Genomic DNA, 19838 nt, shown 5'->3' with positions numbered 1-19838 from the left:
AAAAACATCAATATGCATAACGGAAATTTGGATTTTGTAGATCAGTCATATCCAAAAACTCATAGTTTTCAGGTAATTCCATAGCTTCGGCTCTCTCCTTCTTTTGGTTTTCAAATCTTGAAATCAATGCAACAACAATAACTAACAAAATTGAAACAACCATAGTAACCAATAATGTAATCTTAGCAGGAATATAACGAGGATAATCTTGATCTCTGAATAATTGAGGACCGATCAAACAACCAACAGCAAATGCAATCATTGTCATACAATTTCTTCCAATCCTCTTTGTATAACCAGCAGTGTTTGTGTTGTTCCAACTATAGATCAATGTGATGACACAACTTCCGGATGATAACAAATAAACTGATAGCAAGTTACCTATTCTATCTTTTGAAGAAATCATGACGATATAACCAACAATAGATGGTATACACATTGAAATGAAAATCAAAGTTCTATGACCAAAATGTGCACAAATATATGTTGCCATCAAAATACAAATAATAACAGCAGCACCAGCAGGCATTTGAGCCAATGCTGAAACCTTGTTTGAGAAGCCAAAAGTTTTGATAATTGTGACTGAAAATGTAGAAATGGCACCTGTACAAATTTGTGAAACGATGGTTAGGAAAAACATTGGCCAAGTATGTTTATCTTTGAATAAAAGTTCCATAATTTGTTCCTTTTTGAAGATTTTATTTTCAACACCAGTTTGGTTATTTCTAACATGTTCAATAACAATCATTTTCTCTTCCTCAGTTAAAAACCAAGCCTTTGTTGGATTATCAGGTAAGTAAAACCAAGTGAAAATACCAAAGAAGAAAGTAATAACACCGATAACCAAAAAGAAGATTTGCCATGATTGAAATGTCTTATTTTCAATATGTTGGAAGGCAAATGATAAAAGACCACCGATGATAGAACCAGTACCTGCTTGGATAGACCAAAGACCCATTCTTCTCAGCTGCTGTTTATGGTCCCAATACATACCAGAGATTGCAATAAGGCATACAGCAACTGGGCCTTCAAAAGCACCCAATAGTGTACGAACAATCATTAAAGAAGCATAAGTATGACAAGCAGAATGGCAAGCAACAATGATCCCCCAAGCTATGATGGTGAATGATAAAAATTTGGCTAATGGTAGTTTTTGTAACAAGTATGAATTCATAGGTTCAAAGAAAATATAAGCAGCATAAAAAATTGTAGCCAAGTTTGCAAACTCATTCCCCTTTAGGTTTTTCTTAATACCCATAACAGCAGCATAATTGATTAACGTCTTATCCAAGAATTGTAAAAAGTAAATCATACACATCACAGGTATTAGACATAGATCAATTTTCCACATTAGCTTTGAATCCATTGTTCTTTTTTCCACTTTGATTTGCTCATCAAGTGATTTTTTTTCATTAATGAAGCGTAATGCTTCATCATAGTTCTTGAGTGTTGACTCATCTGAAGTTGAGTTAACTTTCTCCAGGTCAGCAGTTTTGTTCATGATGGCTTTTGCTTTAATTAACTTTATGAATGTAAGTCTTTGGAAAAAGCAGCGATGAGATGATCTTTTATACCTAGATTAATGTGTTTGAGATCGTATCTGCAGTCACAACGGCTGATACCCTAACAAGAAACACTGAAAATATTAAGCGGACTTTTGATGCTCATCTGATCATAAAGTTTCTCAAGATCTTTTGAACTGTAGCTAGTTGTAGGCTGCTTTTTTCTTATGGGTTTGGTGAAAAAAGCGCACAGATTTTCTTTCTAAGTGCATATGGTGATTCTTTTGATTCGTTTTGAAGCTTATGAACAAAGTATTTGTTAGGAATTGTAGCAGCTTGTAGCATTGAAAGTATTGTTGTCAAACATACTGTAATTGGGTATCAAAGCTGTTGATGCTGTTGACGAAGTTGACATTGTTGTTGATGTTTTTGTAAAAGTATAAACATCAACGGATTTTTATGGCCCTCGAAGCGTTTCGCGAAAATCAGGCTTACCAAATTTTACATGGGCTACTAATCCACTATATATTAACTTAGTTCAAATCTATCTTCTCTGATAATAACTCATAAACTCATGTATTAGAATATAGTATGTTGGTCCAAAGTTTCTTTAACGCTTTCTTCTCAATAATAAGGACAAAGCAGTGGCACCAGCTGCAACAACACCAGAAACAATAGCAATACCAATTATACCCTCTTTATGCATGTTAGTAACTCTCAAAAACCATTCATCAACCATGGAATACATACCTTTTGCAATCTTATCTTCAATCATCTCTTTCAATGCGGATGCTTGAGGATTTGTAGGATCATGATTAGCCAAAGAATCAGCATATCTTCTAGCTGTAGCATATTCACCCAGCTTGTATGACCCTAGAGCCAGGTAATATAGACATTCTCTTCTTCTTATTGGGGAATCTTTGAATATATCACCCAATATCTTGATACCTAAACGTTGGTCATCTTCTTTATTTGATTTGATTAGACCCCAAGCATAGTTGAAACGGGATTGAACAGAAACCACATCTCCTTCAGATAGTACCTGTTGACGGAGTACTTCTAGTTGCTCTGGCGAAAGTGGGCTAAAATTAATCTCTGGTTAGTTTTGTCATAACTTGAATTTGGTTGGTTTGTATTAATTGGCCACTTACGTATTGACATCCTGTAGTGCTATAAAAAAGCATTAGTATTCCATTCATTAACTCATATTCCTCAATCGTAATGACATACCTGGATAGTAAGGCTGGGACATCTTCAGTATATAATAGTCTTTACAGTGTATTGTGCAATTGAAGTCTGCTTACTGACATAAAACTCACAAACTTTTGTACCCGTCAGAAACCTTTCGCGATATTCGTTTTCGCGAAGGCGTTTGGCAATTTTTTTTTTTTTTTTTTTGCTTATCGGCTTTTTCTGTGCAAACCAAAGTTGAAAATTTTTTTACAATGAAGGTCTGAGAACAGCGCAATGGGAACCTGTAATTGGTCAATTGTGAAGGTGTATATGAAGAACCATTCCAGATATTACCAGATCTCTAAAAACTTTTAGTATATAATCTTCCAATTTTTTGTTTTCCCCCTTCTTTCCTCCCTTTTAATCTTGGTCACGTGAAATCGGTCTCCAGCTTAGTCAGCCTCCCGTCAAAAAAATCAAATCAGTCATACTTCGACTTTGAACTTTCTTTTACAAAAACTATTTCAACAACGTTTGCTTTGTTTTACTCAATCAATCAAAAGGGAACGTTTCACAAAGCAATGCTTCGTTCTTCATTGTCCTCCCAAAGACGCCAGTTCACTCGCTCTGGTCGTAATGCCTTGAAGGCTGCTACCACTGGTGCTGCTAATGGCTCAAAAGCTGCCCATTTGAACTTACCAAGATCAACAAGTGCTGGTATTACTGGATCTTCTGCAAACAACTGTCATTCAACTCTTTGTCGTTCCTACTCAACCAGATCTACTGTTATCCAACTATTGAACAACATTGGTTCCAAAAGGGAAGTTGAACAATATTTGAAATATTTCACTTCTGTGTCCTCTCAACAATTTGCTGTTATCAAAGTTGGTGGGGCTATTATTACCCAACATTTACCAGAGCTGGCCTCTTGTTTGGCCTTCTTGTACCATGTTGGTTTATACCCAATTGTTTTACACGGTACTGGTCCTCAAATCAACGAATTGTTAGAGGCTGAAGGTGTCGAACCAGATTATGAAGATGGTATCAGAATTACAGATCCAAAGACTATGAGTGTTGTTAGAAAATGTTTCTTGGAACAAAACTTGAAATTAGTTACTGCCTTGGAGAAAATGGGTGTCCATGCTAGACCTATCACTGCTGGTGTCTTCAATGCCGATTATCTAGATGAAGCCAAATATAAATTAGTTGGTAAAATCAACGGTGTCAACAAATCACCAATTGAAGCATCAATTGCAGCTGGTGCCTTACCAATCTTGACTTCATTAGCTGAAACTCCATCAGGTCAAATCTTGAATGTTAATGCTGATGTTGCTGCTGGTGAATTGGCTCGTGTCTTTGAACCTTTAAAAATCGTCTATTTGAATGAAAAAGGTGGTATTATCAATGGTAACACTGGTGAAAAAATCTCTGCTATTAACTTGGATGAAGAGTATGATGATTTAATGAAAGAATCATGGGTTAAATATGGTACCAAATTGAAAATTAAAGAAATTAAAGACTTGTTAATGCACTTACCAAGATCTTCCTCAGTTGCTATCATCAATGTTAATGATTTACAAAAAGAATTGTTTACTGACTCTGGTGCTGGTACTTTAATTAGAAGGGGTTACCGTTTATTGACTAGATCATCATTGTCTGAATTTTCTGAACCTGAATTGTTGAGAAAAGCTTTACAAAGAGATCCAGAAATTGCTTCCGGTAAATTATCAGTTGCTTCTTATTTGAGAGAATTAGAAAACACCAATTTCAAATCTTATGGTGATGAGCCATTAGAAGTCTTAGCTATTGTCAGAGATGGTACTGAATCAACTGCCAACGTTCCAGTTTTGGATAAATTTTTGGCTTCGAAAGCTGGTTGGTTAAATAACGTTTCTGATAACATTTTCCATGCCATTAGACGTGACTACACTTCATTACAATGGGTTGTTAGAGAAGATGATCCAAACACCAGTTGGTATTTCTCAAAATCTGATGGTTCCTACACTAAGAATGGTCGTATTCTTTTCTGGTTTGGTGTTGATAACCCAGAGAGTGTCACTGAATTGATCAACAACTTTGATCATAGATATGCTCGTATTGCTAAAAGCTCTGCAGAATCTGGTGTTTTCGCTGGTCAACAATCAAGAGCATTTTCCACCATGAGAATTAGACAATCAACACCATCAACCACTGAAGTTAGATCAACTAGGAAACCAATCCAAGGTTTCGCATCCTCTCAAAAAACTTTTGGTGTTAGAACTTTTGCTACTGAAACTAATCCAAATCCTCCAGTTCGTGAAGGTACAAATACTAAAAAATCAAGAGTTGCGTTAATTGGTGCTAGAGGTTACACTGGTCAAAATTTGATCTCTATGATTAATTCACATCCATTCTTGGAATTGACACATGTTTCATCTCGTGAATTACAAGGTAAAAAACTAGAAGGTTACACTAAAGCTAGCATTACTTATGAAAATTTGCAAGTTGAAGATATTAAAAGAATGGAAGAACGTAATGAAGTTGATGTCTGGGTTATGGCTTTACCAAACGGTGTTTGTAAGCCATTCGTTGAAGCTATTGAATCTGCTAATGGTAATCGTTCATCTAAAATTATTGATTTATCTGCTGATTATAGATTTGATACAACTGGTGAATGGGTCTATGGTTTACCTGAATTAAATTCAAGAGAAAAAATTGCTAATGCTAGAAAAATTTCAAATCCTGGTTGTTATGCTACTGCTGCTCAAATCGCAATCAAACCTTTAGTTGATTACATTGGTGGTGTTCCATCTATTTTTGGTATTTCTGGTTACTCAGGTGCTGGTACTAAACCATCACCAAAGAATGATGTTAAAAACTTGGAAAACAATTTAATCCCATACTCATTAACTGATCACATTCATGAAAGGGAAATTTCTACTCAATTAGGTACTGATGTTGCATTCTCTCCACATGTTGCCCAATGGTTCCAGGGTATTACACATACTATCAATATTCCTTTAAAAGAACCATTAACTTCAAGAGATATTAGAAATATTTATCAAGACCGTTACCGTGGTGAACAATTGATTTCTGTTTCCGGTGAAGCTCCATTAGTTCGTGATGTTAGTGGTAAGCATGGTGTTGTCGTTGGTGGTTTTGCTGTTAATGCCAAACAAGACAGAGTCGTCATTGTTGCCACTATTGATAACTTGTTAAAAGGTGCAGCTACCCAATGTTTACAAAACATCAACTTGGTGTTGAAATATGGTGAATATGAAGGTATTCCAGATGATTTAATCATTCGTGGTTAATTCCAAAACTGAACAATATTTTTTTGCAGCTGAACTTTTAATTTACTTATACATTGATTTTGAACTTTACGATAGAACTTTAAAGTGAAATAAAACGTTAGAAATTTAGTGAATTCAATTGTAGCTCTGGGGCCAAAAAGGTACGCACTAAACATTTTCGCGAAAAGTTCCGCGAATTTTCTGATTTTTGGTGATGAAAGAAAATCCCCTTTTTCGGAACTTCACCATAATAATGATGCGGTGGAACACAATTGATCTTGGAAACAATTGAAAAAACACATAGGAAAATCAAAAGATGGAAGACTGGAGAAGAATTGACATAGATGCACTAGACACAGAAAATCAGATACTAGCTGAGGAACTAAAACCTGATGTTCCACCAGTTAGTGCTGAAGAAGTTCAATCAAAAATATCAACACTTCGTTCATATATTTCAAAAGGTTCATATAATGATGCAATTCTATTCATCACTGAAGACCCACCATATGGTGCAGATGAGTCCTCAAAAGTGAGTTTGTTTTATTGAGTAATTGGAGATATATATTAACAAAATTCCACCATAGGCACAATTATTAAATTCAGTACTTGATGTATTGAGTGCAGTTAAACAATCAGATATCCCAACAATTGTGGAATCTTTATCAATTGAACAACAGAATGTTTTAGTTAAGTATCTATACAAGGGGATGTCAGTGAGCAAGGGTCAACAACAAGGTGGTATTTTGTTATCATGGTATGACAAAACAGTGGACATAACAGGTTTGGGTCCAGTTGTTCGTTACTTATCAGATAGACGCACTGTATAATAGATAAAAGTTTGGAAATGAATACAAAATGATCAAGTTTATTTCAAAGTCATGTATTGGGTATTTACTATTATTTTTTCAATCTGAGAATGATTCATCGATAATTCTCACTTTTTGTAATTTCTTCTTACCTTTACTTGGAGATTTGACTTTAATCTTTGGACTTGGTAGAGTATTCTCTAAAATTGAATCTTGTAAAGGTTGTTTCTTTGGTGATTCTGTGCTTTTCTTCTTCTTACTTGGTGATTTGGATTTTTTGGAAGGTGATAAACTTTTAGCTTTTGATGGTGATTTTGAAAGTTTGATTGGACTAAATGCTAGTAAATCGTCTTCTGAAGGTGACTTAAGCTCAATTTTCTTGAATTCTTCGCTCTTACGTTTCTTGATTGCTGGTCCTTGGTCTTTATCCTCTTCTTCTGAGTCACTATCATCTGACTTCTTTCTCTTGCTACCGATTTGATCATTCAGCTCTTCAACTTCTTTATTCAGTTTCTTATTCTTCTTCTTGATATGTTTAGCATCTTTTAGTGCAGCTTCAAGTTGGCTTTTGAGCTCTTCAATTTGTTTCACTTGGGTTTCCAATTCAGAGTTGGCTTGTTTCAATTGACCTTCAAGCTTTGATTTTTCTACCATCAATTCATCAATATGGTTTTGATGTGCCTTTTTCAGGTTGATCATTTCTGCTTCATATTTCTCTGTCAAGTCAATGTTATTTGTTTCATTAGTCAAATTGTTTGAACTTTCAGTATACTTAGCATCAAGTTCTTCATATTTTTCATTCAATCCTTTAATCTTCTGTTGAAACTCACTATCTTTTTGCTCCAATTTTTCTTCGTAATCTTTTGACAATAGGTCAAGTCTTTGATCAATCGTGGGTTGATGTTGGTCCTTTAATGAATTCATCTCTGTTGTGTGCTTGATATCTAAATCTCTTATCTTTGATTCATATTCTTCTGAAAGTTCTTGTCTAACGTCAATTTCTTGAGTTGTCAATGCCTGTTTGGCTTCTTGGATTTCTCTAGTCAAAATTCCATTTTGTTCTTTCAAAAGTCTAACATCTTCACTTAGCAACAACACTTGTTCAGACTCTGGTTCCACAGAGTTTCTCTCAGAATTGATGGTAACTCTAGACACTGGTTGAATATACCTTAACGCATGTAGAATTGTGGATAGAGTGGAATAAGGGTCAAGAGTCAACAAGATCTTGATTCTATTTTGGTTGAAAGTACCGAAAAGATCACTCAACAATAATCTTGTCAACTTGTTTGTTCTCAATAATGATCTATCAAATTTTTTAGATTTCATTAACGCCAAACATCTCCCCAATTCTGTTAAACTAGTATTGGTGTAATTGCCTTCTTTAAACTCTTTTCCTTCAGTTTTAGCTGTCTTTGTTCTTTCTGACCCCGCTAAATCTGCAATAGTTAGTCTTGAAGTCTTCACAGTTCTTGTTCCAGTGACTTTGTGTAAGTTGAAGTATATGAATAAATGAGATCTCGAGCTAGTTTGATTCAAGTTTGTTGAACTAACAGCTCTTCTTTTAACTGACTTGTGGATAACCAGTTTAGCTTCATCCAGGTTTGCAACGAAAATTTGTCTAATCTTGTTTGGTTTAATTTTACCGTCCTTAGCATCTGTAATGATATCCAATGACTGATTAACAGTTTTACTTGAATCTTGTGTCAGATCTCTGATTCGATCATTATATATCTCAAAAACTGATAAAGATAATCCATATTCACCTGTACAGTTCTTTTGAGCATTTGAACTAACAATAAAATTTTCACCAAAATGTCTTTTCAAAGCTTTGTAGTCAGCAAAGTTACCATTGATCTTGTTGAATATTTCATTTAATGAGTAAATTGCAACACCTGGATTAGAACCATCACCATAAATTGAATAAGATTTACCACTGTTTGAAGGGCCCAATGTGAAAAACACGCTATCTTTATTTTCCAAAGTATCAACTGTCAAGTCTTGTAAGGTTTGAGTGTATAAATCCAACTGAGAAACATTGTCAAAAATTTTGGTAAACTTGTTTGCAGATGCGGTATCTTTAAACTTGACATGAGTTTCATCTTGAGTCTCTATCAAAGAGACAGCTTCTCTTGCTTCAACAGAGTCTCCGCGAGGCTTCAATCTCAAATAGTGTGGAATGTTACTCATATTGCCACTGAAACAACACTAGTTGAGAGTTCAAGTTATGTATCATTTTCTGAACCTTTTTTTGAATTCTCTCGAGAAATCAAAACAAAAACATTGGAACCGGCCACTACTCCCAGATACACAAAACGCATTCGCGAACAATATCCTTGGCCTTGACTTTTCTGGGTCTAGAAACTAAACCAAGTTTCAACTTTAGGGTTGAAGTGTTCCTGTTTTGAAATCTTACTCAAACCAAATTAATCCTCGATGAATATAGTCACGATGATTATCGTGAAAAGCACTTGAAAACATTTATGTGTCATGTGTCCCTTAACATTATTCTTTGTCACATGACAGGTCACGTTTTGGACCGTTTTTCTGAAATTTTTGAAAACTCCAGAAATCTGTACAACAAAATCAAAACATCGTCTAAATAGTTACACAGAGAACTGTTCAATCATCCCCCAAGCATTCGGTTCATTTACAATATCAATGGCTGAGAATAAAGAATCAACTACTGTGAAGGTCACGGAAACAGTGACTGAGCCAGCAAATGAAGAGGCTCCATTAACTAGAAAGAGAACAAGGGATGATTTTGAAGAAGGTGATGAAGAGAAAGAAACAGAACAAGAAACCCGCAAGATAGCGCCATTGAAGCGTAGAAAAGATGTTGCAGATGAGTCTAAAGACAGCTCGTCTGAGAAAGTTGGTGAAGCTGTTGTTGTGGAAGAAACAGCTAATGATGAAGGTGTTCCAGAGGAAAAAGTTGAAGTTGCTAAAGAAACCAAAGAAGCTGCAGTTACTTCTGAAGAATCTAAAGCTACAGAGGAAGAAGAGAAACCTAAAGATGATAAACCAGCTGAAGAACCTAAAAAGGAGGGAAAAGATGAGAAGAAGGAGGAAAAGATAGAAGAAACTAGTGATAAAAAGGATGAAAATAAAAAAGATGAAAAGCCAAAATTTGTGTTTGGTTCAACAACACCTTTTGGTGCAAATGCCTTCTCACTTCTAAACAAAAATAAAAATGTATTTGATGCCTCTTCTAAAGAATCTTCAAAGTCACCATCTGTCTCAACACCATCTGTATTTGGTTCAAACTCCAAATTTGGTAATGCATTCCAATCAGCAGTCACAAAGAAATCAATTTTCGATAAAACTCCAGAAGAGCAAGCTAAAGAGAAGGAAGAAGTTGAAAAATCTAGAGAAACAACACCTGCAACTAGTGGGAATCTATATAAACAAGTTGAACTTGAAAAGAAAGATATCAAATCAGGTGAAGAAGATGAAGAACAGGTCTTCACATGTCGAGCAAAACTTTATGCTCTTGATTTGAGTAACGTTAAAGAAGGTTGGAAAGAAAGAGGAATTGGTAATGTACATGTTAATAAGGCGAAAGATGGTGAAAAAGCTAGAGTTATAATGAGATCAATTGGTTTACTGAAGGTGATATTGAACACACCTTTGATTGCAGGTTTAGAAGTTGCCAAAGGTATGCCAAGTTCGTTAACAAGTGAAAAATTCATCAGAATCACTGTTGTTGAAGATAAAAAACCTATTCAATATGCATTAAAGACTGGTAATCCAGAAACAACGTTGAGTCTATATGAGTCTATAGTGGATCTTATTCCCAAATAATAATAATTAGAGAAATCACATCCAGTGCTGTTGTAGTGTGTTTATTTACAGTGTTTTGTCTAATGCTTGTTTATTCTTTATTCCATTCTACTTTACTTCTTGACAAAAGCTATACTGCAAATTGTTTGACCTTTAACACCACCAAATTCAAAAGACGGATAATCAATTTTCTTCCAGACTTTTAGATTATCAGACTCTATTATTCTTGTCAATTCTTGTTCCGTAAAGTTACAGGAAGTAATCAAGAATACACTTCCAGGATTCAACATTTTTTGTACTATGTTAGAATATAGTTCCACTGCAGTTTTTTCACCAAATTTTAGACCACTAAGAGCGATAGCATCTAATGTACCTTTATCCAATACAACATCATATTTTGGACAGTTCTCACTCCATCTTTCATCATAAATATCCACAACTTCAAACTTGATATCATCCACATCGTTTTGCTCGGCTATATTTGTAGCAAATTCAACAGAGTTTTCAGAATAATCAATCCCTGTGAATTTACCTTTAAAACCTTCCTCTCTTAATGAAAATAATAAATGGCCATTACCAGTACCCACATCACACATTGTAGAATCTTCACGAATACTTAATTCATTCAAGTTATCGAATAAGAACGAGATCATTTTCTCCTCGGCATCTGAATCTGAAAACCAACACTCTCCTGTGTCTTCTGGGTTTTCATCAAAGTTATTCTTTTCAACAGCATAAAAATCATCCCAGCTTCTAGTGTTAGTGATCTCACCTGCGAATTAAAATAGAGAAAAACATACTATTGTTTGGTTCCAAGTTTAGAAGTATTTAGTTTAGAAGTATCTTCAGTCATCTTTAAAGGGCCCTATTTGATCTTTAATGTAAAAGTTCAAGGTGCTACATCTTGTTGATATCAAGCTCATCGGTCCTCGACAAAAAAAAATAGATATGGTTTGAGGCACTGACCCTTTAATTCTGTACAACTCGTGAACATAATACTATCGATTTGTACATAGCTTTCTAATGGTCATTACGATTTGGTTTTCATTTCAAATGCTAAGTATACACAGCTATTTTCAATACCTCAGTCTATCCTTATTCTGCTCCAATTTTCTTTCACGGTATTTTTCTCTTTCTTTCTCTCTTTCACTTGTGATCCTGGAATCCCTTTCTCTATCTCTGTCACGATCTGAAAAATCACGGTCCTCTCTTCTTGACCTACTGTTATACTCATATTTTTCAGATCTTTCTGTTCTTTCTGATCTAGCTTCACTAGCAGCACTTGGTCTTTCTGATCTTGATGTGTATCTTGGTGGTCCTCTAGATTCATAACTTGAGTAGCCACTTCTTGCAGAAGGTCCACTTGATCTTTCGTAGCCACCTCCTCTTGCGCTACTACCACCACGTCCACCTCTACGACCGCCATCAAATCCACCACGGCTACCAAATCTTGATCCTCCTCTACCTCTCGAGCTCATTGAGTTTTCAAATCTTCCCTTTGGTGCATCTTTATAAACTGCCTTTCGCTTTTGAGTGTATCCACGACCTCCAAGTCCACCTCCCAATCTTCTTGGAACCCAACTTTTAGATGTACGACTTCTTTCAACATCAGTTAAAATCGAACGACCTTTGATTTTCAATCCATTAGCTTCCTTATACGCAGCTCTTGTTCCACTTTCTCTTTCATACACTATAAATGCATAGCCTTTTGATTTTCCTGTTTCTTTATCCCTGACGACACGCACCTAAATAAAGTTGTTAGTATTTGATGATAAAAATATTATAGTTTAAACATACTCTTTCAATTGGTCCATATTTTGAAAACTCTTTCTGTAAATCGATTTCAGTCACTTCATAATCCAATCTCCCGACAAATAAAGTATTATAAGGATCACCTTTGATATGAGGATCTGTTGAAGGGTCCCAATTAGCAAAATCTTCATCCAATTTTTTCTTATTTAGTAATTGTTTCTCTCTTTTCAACCTTTGTTCTTTTAACTGTGGTGTCTCTATAAACTCCTCTTTCGGGAACTCTACCTGTTTATATTCTTTCAACTTATCCAAGAATGACCCTATCCCAGAGATATGAGCAGTTTGACGATCTGATGGAGGTGTGTCTATTTGTTCCACATATCTTAACGGTGGTCTTGGTTCAAACAATTTGGCGACATCGGCCGAGAACTTGGAAGTATCCGTCTGGGTTTCAATTAGTCACTGGTCTAATATTATTTAGTACAAGCATTATACTCACCATTCTTTCACTTGTTCTTCACTTTGAATTCACGTACTGTGTTTTTGTCATGTTATTGAACTTTTTCTATACACATCAAAAAAAATCAAAAAATACATTTTTCGCGAATGTGTTTTTTCTTTCAAATCAACTTTTAAAAAGAAGATCGAAACAATAATTTAATCATTAGGAACCCAAAATTTAAATTAAAAGATGAGTGATTTAGAAGAGTATAGATCTCAGCTGAAAGATATTGAAGATACTCTTAAACAGGACCCAGAAAATGAATCGTTAAAAGAGCTTCAAAAAGAACTACAAGATCTTGTATCATTACTTTCTCAAGAAGAAGAACAACAGCAACAGGAAGAACAAGAACCATCTAAATCAGCTACCCCATTACCTCCATCTTCCAGAGATACAACACCATCTACTTCTTCAAGCATAGATTTCAAAGTTGGCGATATAGTGTATGTAAAGAATAAGCTTGATAAAGAATTTAAAGAAGTTAAAATAACTACAATATCAGGAAACAATAAATTAATAACAGTTAAATTTGAAGAAGATGACAAAATAGATACTTATCCTATTGAGGATATTTATAAAGAAAAACCTAAAATGAATAAATATAGATTAAAGAAACAAAAATTAGAGAATCAACAATTAAAATCAAAAGAATCTGAAAAAGAGATGAATAAAAGTGTACAAAGTTGGAAAAACTTCAATAGCAAAAAGAAGAAAAAAATTGGTATTAATGAGAAATCTCAATTCAAGACTTCTGATAATGTTGGTTCAAAAGTTGGTGTGGTAAATTCAGGTAGACCAATGACTGAAACAAAGAAAAAGGAGAGAGCACTACATAGATATAATCCATACTAAATAATTTAGTTAAGAAGAATAATACATAATACATTTCAAACAATAAATACTAGTGAACTTTTTTGTTCCAACCTCAAGTACTGATTTTTTTACCATTCATCAAATGATTTAATAATTCAGAGGCAGTACCTCCAACATGTGATTCATTTGCAGAAACTGGGGTAGGATTTGAATTTGAATTGGATTGTTGGAATAATCCAGGTGGTGGTGGTGTAGCTGTATAATTACGTTCATTTTTCAATTGATTTAATAAAATTTGTTGTTGTTGTTGTTGTCTCAATTGTTCTTGTAATAATTGTGCTTGAGAATGACCATCTTGACCTTGGAATTGTTGTTGTAATAATGCTGCAGTGGCTTGTGGTGAGAAAAATTGCTGTTGTGGTTGATTTTGTTGCTGTTGTTGTTGTTGTTGAGCGTAAACTTGAGCAAGATCATTAAGTTGTTGTGGTTGTTGTGATGGTGTTAATTGTTGCGGAATTTGTGCTTGAGGTTGTTGTAAAATAGGTTGTGGTTGAATTTGTTGTTGTAATATAGCTTGTTGTTCTTCTGGTGATAAAACTTTTGGCTTTGAAATCAAAGATTCAACAAGTTTGATATTGAATGAACTTGAAGTGTTGTTAACTTTAATATTAGCAAATGCAAAAAGAGGTGGGAAACTGTTCAATGTTTCTTCATCAACGAGATTAGATTTGATTTGATACTCGAATTTTGGGAATGAATTCAACAAGTTTATAGTTTCATCAATAAATGAAATAGCTGAAGATTCGCAATTAAACTCATCATTGATATTAGCACTTTGATTCTTTTGCTTTCTAGCCTGGTGTTGTTGTTGTTGATGTTGTTGTTGTTGTAAAGTAGTTGATTCTGCTAAAGTTGGGAATGCTGAAGAATTTGCCAATACACTTGAAGTAATCACAGGTGAAGAAACATTTGAAGTCTTTTGAGGGATATTGCTAGCCCATGATGCAGTGGCAGGTAATGGTGCACTTCCCAAAATTGGTTGATGATGTGATGATGTAGATGACACGTCTTCTTGTTCCTTTTGGTGATGGTGGTTGAAAAATTGGGAATTATTGGAATGTCTTGTAGTGAATGAAGAATTTGATTTATAACCAACGCCATTTGAAATATTAGAAGATGATCCTTGTTGTTGTAACGGTAAAGAAGTTTGTGAAGATGAAGGCAAACCTTGATCTGCACCCATCTTTAAACCTTGTCTTGTTGATAAATCTTGTCTTGTATAAGAATCAGCTTCTTCACCAGGTTCATGTAAAAACATACAATTTGGATTTGGACAAGGTTGACCTCTCAGATATGAAGAACAATACTTTGTAGTACCATAAGCAGCCTTCAAAGGTCTGCCATCAATATAAGTTCCATCAATAGCATTGATACATCTTGTAGCTTCCTCTTTTTTAGAAAACGTAACATAGACTCCGAATCCAGCATTCCCATTATTATGGTGATGATGAATAGCAGCAGGTGCATTTGGTGGGGGATTTCTTTTATTGATAACAATTTTCAAAATCTTACCGTATTGACCAAAATACTTATCTGATCTTAGAATGGTGTGTAATTCTTCTGGAGGAACTGGTGGATTCAGACCCACAACATAAACCAAGTTTTTTTGTATAACTCTCATACCAGCCAGATGTTTTCTACTAGCTTGTTCATTCTCCTTCTTTTCTTTTTCCTTTTGTTTTCTTTCGCGATCTTTTCTTGATTGTTTACTTTGTTCATATTTCCATTCTTCTTGTGAAACAATCTTGTATTCAACAGATTCATCATCATAAGGTCTACGACAAGCTGGACATCTTCCATTTAATTCTGGATTTTGACGAATGTTATTATAACAAAACTGACAAACTTGATATCCACAAGGACAAGGTTTGAAATTCTTGTCAGATATATCCATTTCCTCCACACATAATGGACTATTTCAATAAATGTTAATATATTAATCTTCATTTATTTAGGCGCGCTTAAAACGCCGCCCATGATATCAAGACACTCACCATAATTCTTCTTCTTCATCTGAAATGAATGTATCGTTGTTATTGATCATCTTTATTGACGCTTTCTATTATTTTTTTGGGCTTGTTTAAATGATTGCTTCGTTGTTTGTTGTTGTATTTGAACTGATTCAAAAATCTTGAAGCTTCATTAGTTTTACAAATTCATATTTTTTTTAAACTTCCAGAAAGAAATCAAAAAATCAAAAAATCAAAAAAAAAAAAAAAAAAAAAAACATTTGATTACGTAATCAAAAGTCGATTTTAAAAAAATCGGGCCGAGCAGGGAATTGAACCCTGGGCCACTCGCATGCTTTTGTAGTAACTAAATCAGGTGTAACCCAATCTTCGCCCAAAGCGAGTATCATACCACTAGACCACACGGCCGAATTGTTGAGTTGTTAAAACCGTTCAAATACCGTATTCTAAAATGTTGCTTTTCAAAAAATGACCAATTTAGTGTATTTTATGATTAATTAAGCACATATCTGGCATATTTGAGATTTTGTTTATCTATTTCAGGGGTTTTAAGTGACATGTTGCTGTATAAATTTGCTGGTTTTTAAGTGTTTATATGTAGATGTATGTGTGACCGACAAGTTTGACAGATCACAAATAAGAAAACATCCGACCATCAATCTCAATGGTTTACTTCGGTGGTGTTTTAGTTACTTGGATATAGAACAGCTTTCACTGAAAAGGTTTTGATCATTCGGCAATTATTCAGATAGCGTACGGCTAGTGAGCTCCAGATATTACTGTGCAGCTTGTAAGTTGTAAGTTGTAACTTGTTAATGAGTTTTCGAAATTGATATTGTCAAGCTCATGATCTCATTGAAAGGCAGCTTAAAATGTATAACTCTAATGAATCCAATTTATAAATATAATTTGACATATTAAGCAGCTCAAAGATGATTAATAGTTATCCATACTACAGACAACAAAACTCAAATCAAAAACATCATGTACTAAAAAACTTTCAAAACAAATAACCAGAAAAAATTGCAAAACAACAACAATATATAATACAACAAGAGTTCAGACAGCTAATGACACATCTACTTAAATATCCATCTCTTCATCTTCATCCTCATCAACAGCGGTATTCAAAAACAATAAATCTTCACCATCATTAATGAATTGCCAAATCCCCAATTGATTATATTCATCCAAACAATCCTTCAATTGAAATTCAGTAAAACCTCTTGATATAACTGCATTTTTCACAATTGATAAAGATAAAATTTTTTGGAAATGTTCACCTTTTGAAGCCAAATTTTTAATAATTTGATAAATTTTTGTCTTTGGAGAATCTTGAGATCTTTTAAAATTTGAATTTGTTTCAAATGAAGCCCTAGCAACTTCTAATAATCTTAGTGCTTCATCAACATCTTCTGTATATACAGTATCATCAAATCTTAATCTTGCTAAAGCCTGGGCCATTCTTAAAATACCTAATAAACTTCTTGGAGTGGCTTGACCGAATGATGAATCTGCCTTACCTAAATTCTTTTTAGAATCTTGTCTTAGTCTGATGTAGGAATTCACGACATAATCACCAACTTCTTTAGGGACAACAGGTCTAAAAGATCTTGCCTTTGTGATGTATTGTCTTATTGTTGTTGGGGATAATGGATCGAAGTCCATAGTTGGGTGTTTATTATGCATATGAACATAAGCAACATGTTGAGCTAATTTTTCATCATCATCTCTTGTTGGTGTATCCAATATTAAAAACAAGATATCAAATCTTGAAAGTAAGGCAGCTGGTAAGTTAATATTCTCCAAGGCTGATAATTTTTTATTAAATCTTCCAAACAATGGATTTGCAGCTGCAAGGATTGAAGTTCTTGCATTTAAAGTTGTATTTATACCAGCTTTGGAAATACTGATTGTTTGTTGTTCCATAACTTCATGGATTGCAGTTCTATCACCTTCATCCATTTTATCAAATTCATCAATACAACAAATCCCGTTATCAGCCAAGACTAGAGCACCACCTTCCAAAACCATTTCATCAGTGATTGGATCTTTCATCACAGCAGCGGTTAAACCAACACCTGAAGAACCTCTACCAGTTGTATAAACACCTCTTGGAGTAATCTTGGCTATAGTTTTCAATAATTGAGATTTAGCCACCCCAGGATCACCCATTAAACAAATATTTATATCACCTCTAATTTTCATCCCATCACCGATTTTTTTATCAACACCACCAACTAATAGTAAAAGTAATGCCTTTTTAACATCTTCATGACCATAAATCTCCGGAGCTATAGATTTAGCCAATCTATTATACGTATCACCAGAGTTTCTAATCTGCATAATTTCCGACTCCACTAAATCACCCAATTCTGATTGATCATATTTTTTCTTATGTTGTCTTATAGCCTGAGCTTCAAGATACGTCTCAGTTAATAACCCAGCTCTTAGTGCTCTGAAACCTGTGTATGGAGCAGGTAAGAAGATCCCAGCCACATCGACAACGTCACCTGGATCCATGGAGCGGACCAAGTCACCATTCACGTGGATGTTTAAAGTTCTTGGGATATGACCCACTGGGACTTGTGATGCCAATTCTTGGATCTTGACATCTTGGAACGGGGAGAATTTCGAGGCTCTTGTACTCATGAATAGTTTCCCCTTTGATTGATTATTTTGACATTGTTCAGAAGTACATTCTGATAATGGTGTGAATGTTTTGGAGCTAATTTCTTGGAAAATTTCATACCCACATTGATCACAAGTGTATGCATTGACCATGATGGATGGTTTAACGTCAGAGACTCTAGTCACTATACCTCTGATTGTTATGAGTTGACCCAAGTAAGACCCTCTAACTTCTCTCACGGCTAAAGGTTTTGAATTTTTGGAAGATGACGGGGTTAAAGGTCTGAAATAAATATTATAACGACGGGTTAAAGAAGGAGGGAACCCTTCGTTTTCATCAACTTCAGGTTGTGGTTGTTCATTGTTGTTATCACCACCCAAGTTGTTGTTTTCCAATTCTTCACGTCTTTCAGCAGCTAATCTTGCATTTCTTAATTTTCTTTGATGTAAAATAACATCCAAGACACCATCTTTATAAGAAACATCTTTTGAAGGTAATGGCATGATCTCATCGATACATTTAGCAAATAGTTCAATGTAATGATAAGTGTTTTTTTGAATATTTTCCACAAGTGATTTTTTACCAAAATTTTGAGTTCCTATAGTGAAATCATTTGATAATTCAAAATTTGAAATATCATCTAAATCAATATATAAAGTTGATAATTCTCTATTTGCAATTTTCTGTAATAGGTACATGTACTTTGGACCGTTTCTAACAGCTTCTTCTAGTTCTAAATCATCATCAGGGTTTGGTTGATCAATCTGAGCATCATATAATTCATCAGCTTTTGATAAACCTGAAGATTTGTAATGTTGTAGGAAATCTTTAACACCTTCGCTGATTTCTTTGTAGTTGACGTCTATTTTGATAGCTGGTAGGGCAGAGTTGTTGGACATGGTGGTGGTTGTGGTGGTGGTGGATGATTGATGGTATGGTCAATGGTTAGTTTATGATTGATGTATAAGTTTGATTGAAAACACGCTCTTGATGAAAAAAAAAGACATGTCGCGAAATTGAAAACAATTAGATTTCCTAAAGCGGTAAAAGGTGTTGTATTTGGCGTGGAAGGGGTAATTGTCCGGATTAGGCAGGTGTTTGTAGCGATGGGTATGGGTATAATTGAGTTTACGAGAGAGTAAAGAACAAAGAAAGAAGACAGAGTAAAGGAAAGGAATAGATGATAGATGATGGATGATAGTAGTTGATAGAGTATAGGTTATACAGTGTAACTATTATCAACCCATCACCCTGCCATGGCAATTCTCGGAACAACCTCAGAATCAGTTGATGGCTTCGGAGCATCCGCTAGATAGTGTATACCCCATGGGCCACATTGGCTGATACATGAGGGAGCATGGGATGGGATGGGATAGAGTATACATGATAGTGATGGTATATAGTAATAGTATAGAAGTATAGTATATAATATAGAATAGTTTATAGAATATAGAATAGTATATCATTGTCGTATATAATCAAATAGCAGATTATCTAAACCATCGCATAGTCTATTTGTCCTTAGCCTATTCTTTTTTCTTTTGGTGCCCCTGAGCACGGATATTATACAACCACT

At 34.6% G+C, this 19838-nt stretch overlaps 12 protein-coding genes and 1 non-coding gene across 13 annotated transcripts; 4 read left to right on the top strand and 9 right to left on the bottom strand.

The window, feature by feature from the left end:
• Positions 1-7: 7 nt before the first annotated feature.
• WICANDRAFT_85797 (allantoate permease family MFS transporter) lies at positions 8-1501 on the bottom strand (the record flags this gene model as incomplete). Its single annotated transcript, XM_019185949.1, has 1 exon — positions 8-1501. The coding sequence occupies one exon, from the start codon at positions 1499-1501 to the stop codon at positions 8-10; it is 1494 nt and encodes a 497-aa protein (XP_019036904.1).
• Positions 1502-2112: 611 nt separating this feature from the next.
• Positions 2113-2754, bottom strand: FIS1 (Fis1p; the record flags this gene model as incomplete). Its single annotated transcript, XM_019185164.1, has 3 exons — positions 2113-2584; positions 2654-2672; positions 2733-2754. The coding sequence occupies 3 exons, from the start codon at positions 2752-2754 to the stop codon at positions 2113-2115; spliced, it is 513 nt and encodes a 170-aa protein (XP_019036903.1).
• A 215-nt stretch (positions 2755-2969) lies between these two features.
• On the top strand, positions 2970-5968 carry ARG56 (bifunctional acetylglutamate kinase/N-acetyl-gamma-glutamyl-phosphate reductase; the record flags this gene model as incomplete). Its single annotated transcript, XM_019185948.1, has 2 exons — positions 2970-3001; positions 3454-5968. The coding sequence occupies 2 exons, from the start codon at positions 2970-2972 to the stop codon at positions 5966-5968; spliced, it is 2547 nt and encodes an 848-aa protein (XP_019036902.1).
• Positions 5969-6263: 295 nt separating this feature from the next.
• ARC15 (Arc15p) lies at positions 6264-6774 on the top strand (the record flags this gene model as incomplete). The annotated part of the gene is made up of 2 exons (XM_019182281.1): positions 6264-6476; positions 6532-6774. The coding sequence occupies 2 exons, from the start codon at positions 6264-6266 to the stop codon at positions 6772-6774; spliced, it is 456 nt and encodes a 151-aa protein (XP_019036901.1).
• A 1311-nt stretch (positions 6775-8085) lies between these two features.
• WICANDRAFT_35180 (uncharacterized protein) lies at positions 8086-8940 on the bottom strand (the record flags this gene model as incomplete). Its single annotated transcript, XM_019182278.1, has 1 exon — positions 8086-8940. A coding segment is annotated over one exon (855 nt), but the record flags the coding sequence as incomplete, so codon positions are not given.
• Positions 8941-9999: 1059 nt separating this feature from the next.
• Positions 10000-10554, top strand: YRB2 (Yrb2p; the record flags this gene model as incomplete). The annotated part of the gene is made up of 1 exon (XM_019182308.1): positions 10000-10554. A coding segment is annotated over one exon (555 nt), but the record flags the coding sequence as incomplete, so codon positions are not given.
• A 92-nt stretch (positions 10555-10646) lies between these two features.
• EFM4 (Efm4p) lies at positions 10647-11396 on the bottom strand (the record flags this gene model as incomplete). Its single annotated transcript, XM_019180338.1, has 2 exons — positions 11334-11396; positions 10647-11283 (listed from the first exon to the last, which is right to left on the bottom strand). Exons 1-2 carry the CDS (start codon positions 11384-11386, stop codon positions 10647-10649), a joined length of 690 nt encoding a protein of 229 aa, XP_019036898.1. The 5' UTR covers positions 11387-11396.
• A 213-nt stretch (positions 11397-11609) lies between these two features.
• On the bottom strand, positions 11610-12011 carry WICANDRAFT_85792 (uncharacterized protein; the record flags this gene model as incomplete). The annotated part of the gene is made up of 1 exon (XM_019185947.1): positions 11610-12011. One exon carries the CDS (start codon positions 12009-12011, stop codon positions 11610-11612), a length of 402 nt encoding a protein of 133 aa, XP_019036897.1.
• Positions 12012-12062: 51 nt separating this feature from the next.
• Positions 12063-12726, bottom strand: SNP1 (U1 snRNP complex subunit SNP1; the record flags this gene model as incomplete). Its single annotated transcript, XM_019180908.1, has 2 exons — positions 12063-12278; positions 12331-12726. Coding segments are annotated over 2 exons (612 nt in total), but the record flags the coding sequence as incomplete, so codon positions are not given.
• A 250-nt stretch (positions 12727-12976) lies between these two features.
• Positions 12977-13639, top strand: WICANDRAFT_65034 (uncharacterized protein; the record flags this gene model as incomplete). Its single annotated transcript, XM_019183851.1, has 1 exon — positions 12977-13639. The coding sequence occupies one exon, from the start codon at positions 12977-12979 to the stop codon at positions 13637-13639; it is 663 nt and encodes a 220-aa protein (XP_019036895.1).
• Positions 13640-13712: 73 nt separating this feature from the next.
• MOT2 (CCR4-NOT core ubiquitin-protein ligase subunit MOT2) lies at positions 13713-15754 on the bottom strand (the record flags this gene model as incomplete). The annotated part of the gene is made up of 3 exons (XM_019182817.1): positions 15655-15754; positions 13961-15573; positions 13713-13855 (listed from the first exon to the last, which is right to left on the bottom strand). Exons 1-3 carry the CDS (start codon positions 15702-15704, stop codon positions 13713-13715), a joined length of 1806 nt encoding a protein of 601 aa, XP_019036894.1. The 5' UTR covers positions 15705-15754.
• Positions 15755-15926: 172 nt separating this feature from the next.
• Positions 15927-16038, bottom strand: WICANDRAFT_t122. Its single transcript has one exon. It is a non-coding gene; the product is annotated as a tRNA-Pro (tRNA).
• A 674-nt stretch (positions 16039-16712) lies between these two features.
• MCM7 (DNA replication licensing factor MCM7) lies at positions 16713-19647 on the bottom strand (the record flags this gene model as incomplete). Its single annotated transcript, XM_019180337.1, has 3 exons — positions 16713-16865; positions 16914-19136; positions 19620-19647. 3 exons carry the CDS (start codon positions 19645-19647, stop codon positions 16714-16716), a joined length of 2403 nt encoding a protein of 800 aa, XP_019036893.1.
• Between the last annotated feature and the right edge of the window lie 191 nt (positions 19648-19838).

This window comes from Wickerhamomyces anomalus, assembly GCF_001661255.1.
Source record: "Wickerhamomyces anomalus NRRL Y-366-8 unplaced genomic scaffold WICANscaffold_6, whole genome shotgun sequence".
Lineage (NCBI taxonomy): Eukaryota > Fungi > Ascomycota > Saccharomycetes > Phaffomycetales > Wickerhamomycetaceae > Hansenula > Hansenula anomala.
This window is presented reverse-complemented; position numbering and strand designations above follow the sequence as displayed.